The sequence below is a fragment of the Setaria viridis genome, chromosome 2, assembly GCF_005286985.2.
Source record: "Setaria viridis chromosome 2, Setaria_viridis_v4.0, whole genome shotgun sequence".
Taxonomy (NCBI): Eukaryota; Viridiplantae; Streptophyta; class Magnoliopsida; order Poales; family Poaceae; genus Setaria; species Setaria viridis.
This window is the reverse complement of record NC_048264.2, coordinates 41,480,578-41,498,187: the sequence shown is the minus strand read 5'-3', so window position 1 is coordinate 41,498,187 and position 17,610 is coordinate 41,480,578. Positions and strand designations below refer to the sequence as shown.

Sequence of the window (17,610 nt, the reverse complement as noted above, 5' to 3'; positions counted from 1 at the left end):
AATGATCGGATTTTCGACAGATCATCTCCGAAGAACGTCACTCTGTTGCTAACTGAAATTACTCAAGAAGGGCAGCTCTGGTGCGCCTCCAAAGCAAAACATCTAGCGGCTATGGGCAGCCCATGAGTGTCATCTAAATTAAGCTGCGTTTTCGGCCCGGTTGCCATCTAAAGATTGTGGTCCTCGCCTTTTCGGCCCGGTTGTGGGGGTTGCGCGTGTACACTGTTCAACTGGGCCACACACGACCCGGTAAGAGGTAGTGGGGTGGGGCTCTTCAATATGGAGCAAGCCCAGGTGGGTAGCTCACTTGCACGCGATCCGTTACGTGTTAGCCTTTTCGTTTTCGAAATTTCTGAATGATAACCGGCCTTTTTCTTGCCAACATTATAAGTTCTGGCCTAGGTTGCATCACTGCATGTAAACTCAATCAGCATTTTCCCTAAAAAAATTCAAGCACCATTTTATATAAAATTTAGTTTCTTTAGCAAATGTTGGGACATTTATTTCTTTTGAGTGCATTTATGACCAGGTTTTACTTGGGTCAATCCGTCAATGGCCGCTTTTTCACAGTCAACTACTGTTCGATTGGACAGATTTTCTACTCGGCATCAACATACGTAAATCATCCATTATTTTTTAAAGTAAACGTTGCATCATGAACATGAAATGAGTTGAAGAGAAAGAAATTTAAAAAGGAAACTATATCTGTGTAGAAATATTGTTACGTCTTGATATCCAAGACAAAAAAAGCATTTAGTAAATGACTTGGTTCCATTGACATAGATATGACAGGCTCCCTCCGTCCACAAATATAAGCATTTTTGATATCGACATGGTCTTCAATCTGCTATTTTAACCAATAATATCTATAAAAATAAATATTTTAAATATAAATAATTACATATCATAATAGTTAGTTTCATGATAGTAATCTTTATATTTTTTATTATTGACAGTCAAAGTTAAAAAAACAGTTTGACTTATGTGAAACCCAGAAATGGACAAAAGGAGTATGCAGTAATTAATTGACTTGGGCCGTTTTCTGCATAGGGTTCCTTCCTAAAACGACACCAAAATATAAGACGATACCAAACAACAATTTGATTGCTATTTTATCCTAAAAGTATAAGATACTCTGATTCTGCACGTGGACAATTTTACTACAATCGGAATGAAAGATCTGTATCTTCTAGACTAGCGTCCCTGACAATGCACTACTGCAGCCAGTGGGGCAGGGTCATATGGAAGACGCAAGTCCCACCGGTTCAATTTTACCGCTAGGTGAAAAACTTGTGTGGCGAGATGGCGTGATGCCTTCTACAATTCTACTCTTGCGTCAAGACTACTACCACCAGCTCAACAAAAAACGATATTTTTTGCTCTGAAGTCCCCCACTTTGCGTCAACAGGGGAGACTCTGCTTCGGCGAGGTCGCCGTCGGGGAAGAAACGAAGAAGAATTAACGCATTTCTACTCCTGTGAGAATGTCTCAGAACATCACCATCACCACCCACTTTCCAATCCCAGATGAAGCTGGGCTGGACTGAGCCGACCCACCGCAGCCGTGGAAATCCCTGCCAAACCAACCGCCGCCGTGGTCAATCTTGGCTTCCGACTTCAAAATCCTCGCAAGTCGACATGCAAAAGCGGATGCACGAACGTTCCCCATGGGGGACGGTAGGTGAGAGGGTTCGAAGGATTCTCGCCGGCGTGCCGACGAGTAAAAATTGTAGCTCGTCATAGTTGGGGGGACGGGGGAATTGGGCAGTGAGTGCGTCGCGCTTTTCCGGCCTGTGCCGAACAGAGCCATGGTTGCGGGCGTGCGGCCGCCATTAGCTCAGCTGCTTTTGCTTCCCCTGCTCGTTACGTTCTTCTCCTCCCCTGCCTCCGCGGCAGATACCATCGCTGCCAACTCCTCCCTAGCCGATGGCGAGACGCTTGTTTCGGCGGGCGGGGTCTTCGAGTTGGGCTTCTTCACCCCGGCGAGCTCGACGGCGAGGTTCTTGGGCATCTGGTACATGGGCATCGCTCCCCAGACCATCGTCTGGGTCGCTAACCGGGACGCGCCGATCACCGGCGCCACGGCTAGCCTTGCCATCAACGCCACCGGCAGCCTGGTGATCGCCGATAGCTCCGGGCGTGTATTCTGGTCATCGGCGCCATCGAACACGAGCGGCACCGGCGCCCCCGTAGCGCAGCTGCTGGACAGCGGCAACTTCGTGCTCCGGGACGGCGGTGGCGCCGTCCTGTGGCAGAGCTTCGACCACCCGTCCGACACCCTGCTCCCTGGCATGAAGCTCGGGTGGGACCTGACCACCGGGCTCGACCGGCACCTGACGACGTGGCGGAGCCCCGGCGACCCGTCGCAGGGCGACTACACGTTCGGCATCGACATCCGCGGCGTGCCCGAGGGGTTCATACGGTACAACGGCACGGCGCCGGTGTACCGGAACGGGCCGTGGAACGGGCTGCAGTTCAGCGGCGAGCCGGAGATGGAGCCCAACAACAGCAACTTCCGGTTCGAGTTCGTCGCCAACGCCAGCGACGTGTACTACACGTTCGTGGTGGACGGCGCCGCCGGCGTTGTGTCGCGGTTCGTGCTGAACCAGTCCAGCGTGCAGCGCTACGTGTGGCCGCCGGGCGGCCACGCGTGGAGCCTCTACTGGTCGCTGCCGCGGGACCAGTGCGACCACTACGCGCAGTGCGGCGCCTTCGGCGTCTGCGACACCGCCAGCGGCTCGCCGGCGTGTGGCTGCGTGCACGGCTTCACGCCGGCGTCGCCGCGGGACTGGCAGCTCAGGGACAGCTCCGCCGGCTGCCGGCGCGTGACGCCGCTCAACTGCACCGGCGACGGGTTCCTGCAGCTGCGCGGCGTGAAGCTGCCGGACACGACGAACGCCACGGAGGACAAGAGCATCACCGTCGACCAGTGCAGGCAGATGTGCCTGGCCAACTGCTCCTGCTTGGCCTACGCCGCCTCAAGCATCAAGGGCGGCGACAGCGGCTGCATCATCTGGAGCTCGCTGCTGATAGACATCAGGCATTTCCCTTCCGGTGGCGAGGATCTGTACATTCGTCTTGCGGCGTCCGATCTGCGTATGAATCTTCTTGCTCATCTCTTTTCATATGTTGACATCATAGTTTTCAAGGATAAAGAATTGATTTTGGAGGGAATACTTGTGTCGGATGAGGTAGTCAAGACGGAATTTCTTTTGAAGAACATAGTAATCAAGACAGAAAGGAGCCATTTAGACTTTTCTGTCCTAGTAGAGATCCTTAAGAACTAGGAGCAAGATAGTTGGATTCTTCTAAAGGAGAATAAGATATATTCTTGGATTAACCATGGCCCATAAGCTTTCCGTCTGTTATTCTATTGCTTATAACATGAGGCATGAGCTGATGAAAATTCAGATAAGCGCATCTTTAAGCCTGAATTGACCATTCCCCTACCAAAATCAAGATTGGCCGGACCTTTTGTTGGCAACTGTTGCTTTCAGGAACAAGTGCCTAAGGCTAACGCGAGCTAGCGCTAGTCGCTTTCGATTTCAAAATTGATCTTTCACGTAGATTATTCTTTTCATTATTTGTGTTAGTAGCCATCATCTTTGGTTGAACTTGAACAGACCTTTTAGTGCTCTGCAAGATACTATTTTGTAGCGCTGTAGCCTGGACCCTGGAGTGAACCTAGAGAGGAAAGGGACCAAATTGCCATTATGTTTGATATGATCGATCTTCTTTTCTTTACTCTAGGAAGGTTTACAACATTTGCAGTACATATTAATTATCAAAAAAATATATTGATTACCAGCAGGGTTGTTTTCTTGTACTTGCCAACTGCACAAGTTCAATCTCCTGAATCACATGCAAATGCAAACGATACAGAAGGAAAATACCATGTTACAAAGCTATTGAGTTTATGGGTTTCTTTCTTTCAAAGCTACACCATTTAGGCAATCATTTATTAGTAGTAGCAGCTGGTGCACAAGTTTCATATAGTACAATGAAATCAATATGCCTTTACTAACCTTTTCCACGATGATGCTGACAGCTTCCAATGGAGGCGGTCCCAGTAAGACCAACATAGTTGTCGCCGTTTTCGTAAGCTTAGCAGCCTTTCTCCTCTTCGGGCTCGGCGGATTCTTCTTCTGGAACAAGTTTTTCAGAAACAAAGGTGTGAGCTCCAAGTCTCCCATCTCTGACAGGAGAAATAGGTAGTTGTTTCTGCAAATCCATGTGCTGATCCCGAGTATGAAACAAAAATTTTCCTTGAGCAATCCAGGGACGTCTCAGAGCACGCAGAGGTTCAACTCGTTTGACTCCAGTATCCCACTTACTCCGGTCCAAGACAGGAAGCTGGAAGATGAATCCGGTCAGAACAAAGACCTGAACGTCACGCTCTTTGACATGGCGACCATAGCTTTCTCCACTGACAATTTTGCGACATGGACCAAGCTTGGAGAAGGCGGCTTTGGCGCTGTCTACAAGGTAAGACAAATTTAGCAGTGGCAAATCGTGCAAACGACACGTTGGTTTGAATTTTGAAGTGAATTCATTCGCGTGAAATGAATCAGGGGGAGTTGGAAGGAGGGCAGACGGTGGCGGTGAAGCGGCTGTCCAAGTTCTCGACGCAGGGCTTGGGCGAGTTCAAGAACGAGGTCATGCTCATCGCCAAGCTGCAGCATGTGAACCTCGTCAGGCTCCTGGGCTGCTGCATCCACGGAGAGGAGAGGATCCTGGTGTACGAGTACATGGAGAACAGGAGTCTCGACAACTTCATCTTCGGTACCAAAATTAACTCAATCCAGCCTGCTAATCCTCGACATTTACCAACGCTGATTTCCTTTAATTGAACATTGACAAAACAAATGGGACAATATGTGTCTGAGTAGACAAGGGTCGATCAGCGCAGCTGGACTGGTCGAAGCGGTTCGACATCATCCTGGGCATCGCCCGGGGGCTCCTGTACCTGCACCAGGACTCCCGGTACAAGGTGATCCACCGGGACCTCAAGGCCGGCAACATCCTCCTGGACAGGGACATGAACCCCAAGATCTCCGACTTCGGCGTGGCCAGGATCTTCGGCGACGACACCGACTCGCACACCAGGAAAGTCGTCGGGACATAGTAAGTACGATCAACAGAGGACCGACGTTTTTTTTTGTTCTCCATGAACATGCTCTGCATTTCACCTCAGTAGCTAAGTGTACTTGTTGACGCCATGGGCGTGCAGCGGGTACATGTCGCCGGAGTACGCCATGGACGGCGTCTTCTCAGTGAAGTCCGACGTGTTCAGCTTCGGCGTGCTTGTCCTCGAGATCGTCAGCGGCCGAAAGAACCGGGGCATCTACAGCAGCGGCGAGCAGACGAGCCTCCTCAGCCACGTAAGCGATTTTACAGTAGTTTGCTCACGAACAGGGCATTGTTGTTGACACGAACAGCTTGATCACCAATTCACCATCCATCCATGGCCGGGCAGGCGTGGAAGCTGTGGAGGGAGGGCAACGCGGTGGCGCTGCTGGACGAGACGGTGGCCGGCGCCGGCGAGCACAGGGTATCGGAGGTGCGGCGGTGCGTGCAGGTGGCGCTGCTGTGCGTGCAGGAGCGGGCCGACGACCGGCCGCACATGGCGGCGGTGTTCATGGCGCTGGGCAACCCGGGCGCGGTGCTCCCGCAGCCGAGGCACCCGGGGTTCTGCAGCGACAGGGGCTCCACCTCCACCGACGGCGAGTGGTCGTCAACCTGCACCGTCAACGACGTCACCGTCACCATCGTCGAAGGCCGGTGACACCACGTGGCGTTAGCCCTGAACTCTGCACTTGGATTTTGACATTTTGTGCCTTGCGATCTGTGTGAATAGTAGCATAGTAGTGGTGGTGTTCAGGTGTTGTATGGAGCCATATGTCACTAGGCCACCCTCCCCGTCGGGTGTGTTTGGATGAAGGCACGGTGGGATGGGGCAGGGTCATCCTTCTTTTTGAAGGATGAGATAATCCCACCTAGTGTTTAGTTAGAGTGATGAGGACGTCCTAGTTCGTTGTTTGCTTGGCAAAACAAGGACGGTTCATTATTGACGGCGTTTGCATCCGTTAGGACCCAAATGTCAATTGCGAGCCTCATCTGTCATCCACCTTATCTTCTTCCTCCTCCAATCTTCTTCCTCCCTACTCCCGACCCCCACCTCTAGGCGCTCGCTCCCTCCAACCCGTTGACGCCGCCCCCGAGCCAGCTACCTCCCACTCCGACAGGCGAAGCTCCCCTGGCCACTCCCTGAGGCTGCCCCGGCTCCTCCTCGCCTGCTCCTCCGCGTCGTCCTACACCACCCTGGCTCCTCCAAGCCCGCCTCCCCAAGCCCAGCCGCCGCCAGGGCCCGCGCCTACCTGCTCCCCGTCGAGGTCCTGCGCTGCCGCCGCCACTAGGGCATGTGATCCACCATCTGGGCCTCTGCCGTGGGACCCATCGCCGCCGCCGGGGCTGGGGTAAGAGGGGCTCAAGGAGAAGATGGGGTGGAGAAGGATCGGAGGGGGTGTGGGCGTGGGTGGCTCGGCGAAGGGGAGGCAACGGGGTGCGTGGACGGGGTGGGCGGGCGCGAGGAGACGGAGGAGAGATGCCGTGCACGGGGGATGGAGCCGTCCGCCAGTTTTGGAGTGACCGATCCATCCCTATTTTTCAAGGAATATTCCTATTTGATCCTGTCTTGTCCCACTAGTTACTCCAACCAAACACATGCAAAACTGGGACCGTCCCATCCCGTCCCTCCATCCAAACACACCCGTAAACGCATGGCCTTGTACCGAGAGCGTTGGGTTGGGTGGCAAGCAATGTTGATGATCACACAAAATTGAGCCCAGAAAGGCAAAAAAACACAGACACCACATCATGATTTGGTCTATTAATGAAACATTTGAGATATGTTGGACTATTGGGGACTTGAGCAGTGTCCCCGTGCCCGTTGTTGTTTCATATAGCCTCTGGCCCTCTGCTATAGTTGAATCTTGATTCCTATCCGCCGGAGGTGACCGAAAAACTGGAGGCGGTGAGGGCTGCAGGTGTCGTCGTCCTTCTAAACAACATCGCAAGACGCGCGCAGTTCTTCCAGCCTTGGGGCAACGACCTTTAGCCGGAACGGGAAGGTAGCATTCTGGATCCAGGCGTCAAACCGTAATGAGACCAGCGAGTTGGAGCGTACGGAGAAAACGTCAACCGACAGGGACTGGACATTAACGATCTGTAGGTTCCTTAGGTGCGGGCACTGCTTCGAGCACACAAGGGATTCCAGCTCGTCAAGTTCCACGCTGGTATCGTGTATCGCTAGGTCGGTCAGCATCGAGAACGAGGCAGCTAGTGGGAACCAGAGGTGCCATTGGTGCTTGAGGAAGAGCTCGATCCTTGTTGCCTTGTCACAGGCGGGAAGCAGGAGCCCTTCCCGAACATCGTCATCCTAAGTGCGAAGCCTAGGCACGCTGAGGTAGAGCGCGTGTACCTTCCGCTGCGAGGTGAAGCGTAGCCAGTTGGAGACGCGGTAGGTCGGGATGTGGGTGCCGCTCCTGCCGGGCAGGGCGACCTCGAGGCGCTTGATGACGGCCGGGGCGACGGAGGAGTAGGCGGCGAGGGCGTCATCGACGGAGTTCAGGAGCTTGGGGATGACGTCTTGGGGCGGTGGGTCATGGTAGTCGAGGACAATCTTGGGTAGCTTAGCCCAGACGCGGCGCCAGCAGTAGGAGAGCACGCTGGTGCGCGGGGCGTCACCATTGGAGCGGAGCCGGAGGAGGACGATGTGGAGGAGCTCGTCGGGGAGGTCACTGATGCGGTCGATGGTGGCTTGCCGATGGTGGCAGCCTCAGTATTCGCCCATTAGGAGACGTACACGTTCCCGTACCCGAAACTCCGAAAGGGTTTCAAGATGGAGGAATCGTTCGTCAAAAAAAAAATGAAGGAATTCCTGCCGCAGGCTCGTGGAAGCTAGTTAGACTTGGTGACTTTCAAGCCTAGTATATTGGACCCAATTTTAGAAATTCAAGGAGCCGAGGGATTCTCCTAAAACAACTTCACCAGTGATGCTAAAAATAGTGACTTCACCAGCCTCGGCTTGCAAAATTGATATCTAAATCGTGTGTTCGAGTTCATCAACGGCCCAAACATGTCAAAATCATGTGTTCGAGTTTACTTTCGAGTTCCTAATCTCGGCGAGCCCCACGTATAAAATACTACATCGGGTATACCTTAGTAGGATGCCAGGTCTAAACACGACAGCTAGCACGCCAGGTAGGGGATCTTGCTGAGAATCCACTAGCGAACTCGATGGCTCAAATCATCATCAAACCCACTGTTGCATTCGAAGCGGACGTGACATTTATCTTCAGCTCCTGGGTTTACGTCGCAGACAGCACTGGAAACTTCCACTGCCACATTGCATCGGCGTCGGAGGAAAAATAGTACGACATCAACCTTCATCGCCAAGCTTTGGAGGATTTCGTCGAAAAATTCAACGAAATTTTTGACATATTCTGAGGCTCAAGGGACGAGTTCGAGTACAACTCGACTTTACTGCTCGTCGGATTGGTTCCCACGAGCTGGCACTTAAGCCAGCGTGCGAATCGGCCTACAATACAAGTCAATTCCCATTCGGACTCCAAAACTTAGGTGCTGCCTACCAAGCTAGTGCAAATCGCAATCCAACTCAGATTTGATCGAGGACCTCGTTACTACTCGGATCCGGGTGAGGAGACTCCATTATCAGATCCGCGACAGGGTCTGATTATCATATCTACTGCACAAGGCAGATTCTTCTACGGGCCCAACATGAAGCCGCCTGCTCTCGCCAAGGACTATGAGTCACACCTTATCGCCTACCTTGACACTCTTCCGTACCAGGAGGGAACCCCTCTATTGCCTATCTAAGAAGAAGACGGCTCCATAGATGTCATCACGTCAAGTTCGGGTAGCTATTCTCCGGAGCGGAAACTCCTTACCATCGTTACTCCACAAGGAGGTGAGGATGAAGATCAGACAGAAAGGAATCTGCGACACGAACGTCACCCAGACGACATGTCGCAGGCTGAATTCACCGCCAACATAGAAGGAGAAGAAACTGAAACTCAAAGGGATCGATGGCAAGCAAGGAACGCTGCAAGAGCAGAGCGTTGCCGCCGCCTTGCATCCGACCTACCCATCATGAACTTGGATCACGCTTTTGAAGCAGTTCAATCACGTCAGCACCATACTCCTCTCGCCACCATTGCATCGATCGACCTGATTACTCGTTCAATGCCTCAAAACAAGTACACCAGGTAACTGGCCTAGCTGGCGGAGCGTGCGTACGAGCAACTCGATCAACAAAGCCCGATACATTTAGTTCGACACACCTCATCCCATCATGGCAGTAGCCTTAGGCAACCAAGCTGCAATGAAGGCGCCAGACCAAGTCGAAATGAGGGTGCCATGAACAACTACCCCAGAATTGAGGGCACCAAACCGAGTCAAGCCGGAGCAGAGGGTAGTCGAGAGGAACCCTCGAGAGGCCATGGCCACCGTGGACCCCATCTAGAGCCTGAACATCCAGTACATGACCTCCGTCATAGGATCAACAATAGCCGCAATGCCCGCACGATCATTGAAGGGTGCTGCCGCGAGCGCGAACAAGAAGTCGAGTACTCGGAGGAGGATTTTGACAGGTTCCCTTGCCTTCTCAAAATGAGTACAAAAGATGGTTCTACCCGACAAGTTCAAACCTCCGGGTATCACTAAATACGACGGCAAGTAGGATCCAGTCCAATTGCTACAGTGCTACTCATTGTCAGTTTAGGCAGCGGGAGAAAATGAAGACACTAAAGTCATCTACTTTCCTCCATGGAGGCAGGGCCACTCACATGGCTTGAGTCCCTAGAAAGAAACTCCATCGACACGTGGAGTCATCTCAAGACGGCGTTCACAAACAACTTCGCAGGGGCAATGCAGCGTCCTGGCAACAGGATTGACTTATCTCAAATTAAATAGCAGCAAGGCGAGACCTTACGCAGCTATCTACGTTGTTTCTTCAACAAGAAGGCCACCATTGTGGACATCACAGATCGGGATGCCATAGATATCTTCAAAAACGGTCTCTATGACCACCGAATGTTCCAAGATTTTAGCAGGAGACGCCCGGAAGATATCAAATCTCTCAAGATCATGATACAAACCTGGGCAGATGAAGAAGACAAAGAGATAGAGAGGTTTGAGTCTAGTCATAATAGAGGTCAGAACAACAACAATCAGAGTAATGGCCAACACAACGACAAGAGCTGTAATGATTGACCCAATAATGACAACCGGGGCAACTACTCGGGTAATTAAAATCATAAGAGGAAGCCAGACAATACTGTCGTGGCGATATCCCAGTCTTCCAAGAAAGGCAGCAAGAATCAAGAAAGGACTCCATTCAAGGAGCTCCTGGAAAAGTAGTGCCCATAGCACCCACACTCTAAGCACTCTGCGATGGACTGCTACAGTCTTCACAGAGTCATGAAAGATCTACCAGATACTTCTAGAGCAAAGGACAAGGGCAAAGCCAAAGAAGACGAAGACAATGGTGACAAGGACAACGACAAATTTCAAAACCCGTCCAACAATATCAACGTCATCTTCGGCGACACACCGGGTAATGCTACCAAGCGGTCCCCAAAACTAGCCCTCTAAGAGATTATGTCCATTGAACCAACAACGCCTACATTAGTTAAGTGGTCCAAGGTGCCAATAACCTTCTCTAGGAAGGATCAGTGGCATAGTTTCTCAAACCTAGGACGTTATCCTCTCATCCTGGACCTAGTAGTCGTAGGCTCTCGACTCACCAAAGGACCCCTTCGGGCTCCCTAGGATTGACCAAGGCATCGACTCGATGGCTGGATGCGCTCTACTCTGTTTCCTTGATTGCTGCTCGGGGTATCTTCCAAGTCATCTACTCGATGACAAGCTTGTGAGAGTTCCGGTGGAAGCTGAACCAAACCAAGTGCATATTCGGTGTACCCTCCAGAAAACTACTCGAGTTCATCATTTGTCACCGAGGGATTGAGGCTAACCCTGAAAATATCTCTGCCATAACCAATTTCCATGCCCCATCATGCATCAAAGATGTCCAGAAGCGGACTGGATGCATGGCGGCCCTCAACAGATTCATCTCAAGACTTGGGAAATGAGGACTACCCTTCTTCAAACTACTGAAGCGGCAAGACAAATTCTACTGGACCGAGGAGGCAGATCAAGCCTTTCAATAGTTGAAGGACTTTCTATCAAAGCCACCGATCCTTACGGCACCTACTCCCAATGAAGACTTGCTGCTCTATATCACCACAACTACTAATATCGTCAGCACGGCGATCATAATCGAATGACCAAAATCAGGCCATGTATATAAAGTATAGAGGCCTGTCTACTTCATCAGTGGGGTGTTGTCAAATTCCAAATCCAGGTACCTGCCAGCTCAAAAGTTGTTATATGCAATACTACTCACCTCGCGGAAACTATAACACTATTTTGAGGAACACAACATCTCCGTCGTCATAGACTTTCCCTTAGGAGAAATCCTCGACAATCGAGATGCGACTGGAAGGATCTCCAAGTGGGCAGTAGAACTTGGAGCATTGTCCATGGAATTCGAGTCAAAAACTGCCATCAAGTCGCAAGCACTAGTCGATTTCATAGCAGAGTGGTGGGAAAATCAAATAACAACACCGGCAGAATGCCCAGAGCATTGTGTCATGTACTTTGGTAGATCACTCAAGCTTGAGGGCGCCAGCGTAGGAGTACTATTAATCTCTCCCAAGGGTGAACAACTGAAATATGTTCTGCAAGTCTTTTAGGAGGTGTCCAACAATGAACCTAAATACGAAGCGCTTCTGCACGGGCTCCACCAAGCAGTCTCGCTAGAAATCAAGCGATTGTTGGTCTACGGTGACTCACTAGTAGTCATCAAATAAGTCAACGACAAGTGGGATCACCACAAGGACAACTTGGATGCGTACTGCTTGGAAGTATGCAAACTAGAGAACAAGTTCTCTGGTCTGGAATTCCATCATGTGGCTCGTGGTAACAACGTAGCCGCAGACGTCTTATCAAAGCTTGGATCTACTCGTGCTCAAGTTCTAGCTAGGGTCTTCATCCATGAACTACACAAGCCATCAATAGAGGGGCTGGCACCTTCAAAAACCACCGATCGAAGCCACAATGCGCCAGACCGGGAGGTTATGATGATCGATGTAGACTGGAGAACCCCCTTTATCGACTACATCAAGGAGCATAAGTTACCTCCAGACAAGATAGAAGTAGAGCAAGTCTCGCAGCGTGGCAAAAACTACATTCTATTTGGAGATAACCTCTACAGACGAGACGCATCATCAGGAGTACTCATGAAATGCATCTCACGGCAATATGGTAAGGACATACTGGAGGAGATCCACAAGGGCATCTGTGGCAACCACGCATCCTTAAGAATGATCGTGGGCAAGACTTTTAGAGTAGGATTCTATTGGCTCACAGCTCTCACTGACATTGAAGAACTAGTCCACCGATACCAAGGTTGTCAATTTTTTTGCCAAGCAACAACACGTCCTCGCCTAAAAGTTGATCACCATACCACCCTCTTAGCCCTACTCGTAGCAATTAGAGTAGGACTCTCTAGTTGAATCCGACTAGTATTCTTGTAAAACAACCGACCTGTAACCCTGCCCCCGGTAATATAAGGTGAGGTAGGGACCCCCTCCAAACAAGTTCAATCAATATAACACAACCAACACACAGGATGTAGGGTATTACGTGACATAAGCGGCTCAAATCTGTCTAAATCATGTGTTCGAGTTCACCTCGAGTTCCTGATCTCGGTGAGCCCCACGCATAAAACACTACCTTGGGTACCCCCTCGGTAGGTTGCCGGGTCTAAACACTGACGGTGGCGATGTGCATCGGCTGCTGCATGCGTTGCCACACGGGCGCGCGACGGTAATGTCAGCCGCACGACATGTCAGGACACAGGCCGTTACCGCGCAGGTGATGGCAGCGAGTGCAGCTGGCGGCCAACGCGCGAGCTCGGTGGCAGCTCAGGTGGCCGCGGCGTGGGGCCATCGGCAGTGGTGCAGGTGGCGATGCGTATCGGTATCTAGACCTGACAACCTACCTAGGGGTGCGTGAGGTAGTGTTTTGGTTAGTGGGGCTCGTCGAGATTAGGAACTCGAAGGTAAACGCAGGCACATAATTTAGATAGGTTCGGACTGCTAGATTGTGTAATACCCTAGTCCTATATGTTGGTTGGATTGAATTGCTTTGGAGGAGGTCTCTGCCTTACCTTATATTGCCGGGGGTAGGGTTACAGGTCGGTTAGTTGCAAGAATATTAGTCGGATATGACTACAGGAGTTCTACTCTTATTACAACGAGTGCTTTCCTAATCCTCGACTAGTTTCTATCTTTCCATGTAGACTACGCCGTCTTGAACAATGGTCTCCATGTCAGATGTGTCTCGGTATCCAGCCCTATATTTAGGACCATCCAAACCCTCTGGTGGGCCCATAGATGTATGTACGACAAGCCCCCGAGTACTTTTTAGTCAAATATAATAGTTTCGAGTACTTTTGTAGACTTCACCGACTAGTTTTTGTGTTCTTTGAATACTTCATCTAGTTGAATCTTCAAAGGTACTTGAAAACTGCCATGCAGGTAGAATGTGCTCAAGCCTCATTTAACTTAGTTTCTATCTTTCAACCTTCAATTTTATATAGAATTGCGATGAAAGTCGCTCTCTATTTGGAGTAGCCCCCGAACCTTAGATTGAATCGAAGAATCAAGCTGAGGGTCAAACTGTAATTTGCATCACTTTCCTCTTAAAATTCAGAGAAAAAACTTTTTATCAATGGACACGTGACGCACAGCCCCTGAGCCTTTAGCCGACTAGTTTGGTGGGTAAAAGAGTCAACTTTTGGTCAATGTGACCTTCTGTTGAAGGAAATCGTATCTCCTCCTGTTAATCCTGTGATTCGAAATCACTTCATTTCCGTATTTTTTTACCGTGCCATTATTATAAATAATGAAGAAAGTTATCCCTTCTGTGTTACCCTTGCTATTTGCCTTTCCAACATCCACTCTTGAGCGCTAGGGGCGCCGCTGCCCGATCTTCGAGCGCTAGCGCCGCCATCCCTCACCACTCAGCCTCCTAGCGTATGCGACAGAAGATGCTTGTGACATCAAGGATGGGGAGGAAGGCTACTGTTGTCAAGCCTGTCAAGGGGGAAAAGAAGAAGAAAGGAGCAAGGGAAAAGATCTTCAGTTGCCGGCGCCCAAGTATGGGAAAACCGATCAGATCGCGCCAACTCCCACTTGTGCTTGGAAGTGGTCATCCTTGAAAGAGGAGAAGATCAAGGGCTTGTGGTCGCCAAGCTACTCCAAAATCATGACTTCATTAGTTGGAGATCTGCCTATGGCAATCCATGGTCATTGGAGGAACACCCCAATGAAACGATAATTTTCGCTCATTTCATCGAGCGTGGTCTTGCATTGCCAACATCTTTCCGAGGTTTTCTAGATTATTATAAGTTGGAGTTGGTTCATCTGAACCCCAACAAAATTCTCCACACCCGCCATTTTTGTTCATTTCCGTTAAGCTTTTCTGGGAACCAAGCCTCACATCCAGTTATTCCGGAAATTTTTCCGTGTAAAGCTGCAACCGATGAGGGAACACACTCTAGTAGTCGTAGGCGTCGGTATTCAGATGCGGGAGAAACTCAGCAGCTTGTATCTAGATTATGAGTTGATAGACTTCAATGCTGAGTGGAAGGAAAAATGGTGCTACATTGGCAATCATGATCCGAAACTACCCAAGCTGACAAGACATCGTCTCGCCTGGAACAACCAGTGGCTTGATGAGTCAACACATGGGGATTGCCTCCAACTATCCGATCTCATTGATAGAATAGCCAAGCTGAAGCAAGAAGGGTTCACTGGAGTTGGAGTAGCCTTCAGTTTTATAAAGCGATGAATCCAGCCTTTGCAGCAACGATGCCACTAGGGCTACGAGTATACTGGTGTCAATGATCCATCCAGACTTTCTCCTGATGAGCATAGCACAGATGAAATTATGGTGAGGCTAAAATGGATGTTCAAACATGTGACTGAGATCCCCACAATTGTGCGTGAATTCAGTGCCGCCAACCTACCAAAGCATGTAAGTACCCCCCAAGCACTTATTTAAAGTTGTTGGGTTTGCTAACTTGTCTTCCTTTGTAGGAAGATGTCAGCTTGTACTTCTCTGGTCCTCCTCCTCTCGGATCGGACGTTACTTGTGAAGCTACTCCTCGCGTGTATACGACGGACAGCGCAAGGAGTGATGATGACTAGGAGGAGGAGGTACTCGAGTCCTCTAGCAGCACTAGCTCTGATGCTATGGATGAAGTCAGGGCTTAATCGTCTACTAAGGCTGGGTCTTCCTCTGGAACAAGGAAACACTCGGTTGCTGATAAGCTTGAAGCTGTGATTCCTCTACCACAAAGGAAGAAGCGCTCCATCATAGCAAAATGGGTCATGAAGAAGTCTGTCTCTGCAGAAGATGTGCCTCCCATCTATGAGGAAGGACAAGATCCTGAGGATCGTGTACTCCCAATAGGCAATTCCAATATCGCCACTATGTCTACTCAAGATGACATTAATGGTTTGTAGGTACTTGAAGAGGCGACCGAAGCGGAGAAGGAGGCTGCTATGGCTGCTCAAAACATGTTGCCAATCAAAATTGAGGATGATCCAAAGCCTCAAGATGTCACTCAGGGTGATCCTCAGGTGATGAATCCCATTGGCGTAGATACAACTCAAGCAGCAGAGACGGAGCTCAAAGCTGGCCAAGATCCTATTGTGGATGTGCAGGCCACGCCGAAAGCGTAGTCTCCAGCTGTCAAGTCACTGTGGTTGTTTGGAGAACCCACGATGAAGCTGAGAAGATCGTCAAGGTAATCTATATGTTCTTTTTGAGTACTAATTGTAGCTCATAATCAACTTGTTGTGTCTTTAAAGCTTTGTCTTATGCAGGAAATCCTTTGGTATGGAACTCGGAGGGCTTGACTCGAGACCCGTGACTGATGGCGATGGCCCTTTAGTCCAGGATGCTGCCATGGCCCAAACAGATCTGCAGCCAGAGGAACATCATGCGATGACAAGTAGTCCAGGTGCCATATCATTTGTAGCAGCATTGATGCAAGATGTCATATCATCTTTGACTGATGTTGTAGTGCCAGCCCCCGAGCAACAAGTACCTGAAAAGGCGGTGGCTGCTTTTGGTGCGGCGACCAATGTTGATATCTCGACCTTTGAGCATCAAGTACCCGAGGAGGCGCCAGCTGTTGTGGATGTGGTGCCTACTTCTGCAACCCTTGAGCAACTGATTGCTGGTGAAACGACAACTACCTCTGGCATCGTGGCTGCAGATGTAGCCCTCGAGCCAGAGATAGAAGTCGAGGCGGTGACAGCTCTTGATGCCATGACCGTCAATGCATCTTCCTACGTGGGGGCGTCGACAAGTCTTGATGCCATGTCCGCCGAAGCCAAGGCTAGGGCCAAGGTGGCCAAGCCGACCTCCGCGCCTGCCGCCTCCGTTGCCGAGGTCGGGGCCGATCTAGCCGCACTGTGCCTGCATCTTCCGCAGCCGGGGCTAAGCCCATGTGCTCGCGCCGCGCTTGCCTCCTCCGCCGTCGGAGCTAGGGCCGAGGTGGCCACGGCGCGCCTACCTACAGGTGCGGCAGAGTGCGCTATTCTCCCTAGTATAAACACTAGCTCGACTGCAATGAGGATGGTGATAAATACACGTTCTTGTTGTTTTGTTTACTGCAATATGCAGTCTGTAATGTCCTTCGTGCAGAGGAGCTTCTCTCACGCTACTAGAAATATGAGCATTCGTCTCAACCCTCAGTACCGGTCACATTTTGCCGGATCCAAATTTAGGAGTTCCTGGAAGCCCTTTAGTGCCGGGTCGGGTGGTGTTACGACCCGGCACTAAAGGTTTCTCCACGAGTTACTTCAAAAGAAAAGCCTATCTACTCCATCACATGTGCTGTGTAGGTGAGATGGTAAGGAAGAATCACGCAAGGCTTGAGGTCATGGTTTCAAATCGCACGGATCGCGCACACGCATATTGCGCGTGAATTGTGAATTGCAACAATGCGCGTATGCGGGGTCGCCCGATGGTAAGAGGATTTTTTTTTCGAGTTCGGAACACCATAGCAGTGCCATCACCCCCTACCTGCAGTACAAGCCCTTGAAAAGCCATCAGAATGATCACGAGTACTAGTGTACTACTCTAGTCTAGCAAAGAGTGGCCCAACGCTCAGATTATATTGATGCTACAGTCTACCTGATTTCTTCTAGAAAATTATTGATGATGTTGCTGGCTCCTTTTCCCTTGCAGGTTCGGTTGTAGCTGCTTGCATAGGACATGGGCTAGAAAATATGCAAGCAGGAATTGTTGTTGCTTGGCTGTGCTTCAAATTAAACCAGTTAAGCATCAACATACAAAACCTTTTCCACCATTTTTATGATATGAGGAACCAATATGCTTATTGATTGATAATTTTGTTTGTAAAGCATCATATATAGGTGACAACTTAGAA

At 50.3% G+C, this 17,610-nt stretch overlaps 2 protein-coding genes across 2 annotated transcripts; both read left to right on the top strand.

The window, feature by feature from the left end:
• Positions 1 to 1,491: 1,491 nt before the first annotated feature.
• On the top strand, positions 1,492 to 6,088 carry LOC117844430 (receptor-like serine/threonine-protein kinase SD1-8). Its single transcript, XM_034725138.2, has 7 exons — positions 1,492 to 3,095; positions 4,048 to 4,170; positions 4,279 to 4,484; positions 4,571 to 4,781; positions 4,889 to 5,123; positions 5,230 to 5,380; positions 5,476 to 6,088. Exons 1-7 carry the CDS (start codon positions 1,808 to 1,810, stop codon positions 5,782 to 5,784), a joined length of 2,523 nt encoding a protein of 840 aa, XP_034581029.2. The 5' UTR covers positions 1,492 to 1,807; the 3' UTR covers positions 5,785 to 6,088.
• A 119-nt stretch (positions 6,089 to 6,207) lies between these two features.
• LOC117844429 (uncharacterized) lies at positions 6,208 to 17,000 on the top strand. Its single transcript, XM_072291912.1, has 2 exons — positions 6,208 to 15,957; positions 16,037 to 17,000. The coding sequence occupies exons 1-2, from the start codon at positions 15,935 to 15,937 to the stop codon at positions 16,998 to 17,000; spliced, it is 987 nt and encodes a 328-aa protein (XP_072148013.1). The 5' UTR covers positions 6,208 to 15,934.
• The last annotated feature ends 610 nt before the right edge of the window (positions 17,001 to 17,610 follow it).

Coding starts and splice junctions, on each gene's coding strand:
- LOC117844430 (XM_034725138.2), top strand. CDS start 1,808: ATGGTTGCGGGCGTGCGGCCGCCATTAGCTCAGCTGCTTTTGCTTCCC. Junction 5,124..5,229: donor AGGAAAGTCGTCGGGACATA/GTAAGTACGATC, acceptor ATGGGCGTGCAG/CGGGTACATGTCGCCGGAGT. Junction 5,381..5,475: donor AGACGAGCCTCCTCAGCCAC/GTAAGCGATTTT, acceptor ATGGCCGGGCAG/GCGTGGAAGCTGTGGAGGGA.
- LOC117844429 (XM_072291912.1), top strand. CDS start 15,935: ATGAAGCTGAGAAGATCGTCAAG. Junction 15,958..16,036: donor AAGCTGAGAAGATCGTCAAG/GTAATCTATATG, acceptor TGTCTTATGCAG/GAAATCCTTTGGTATGGAAC.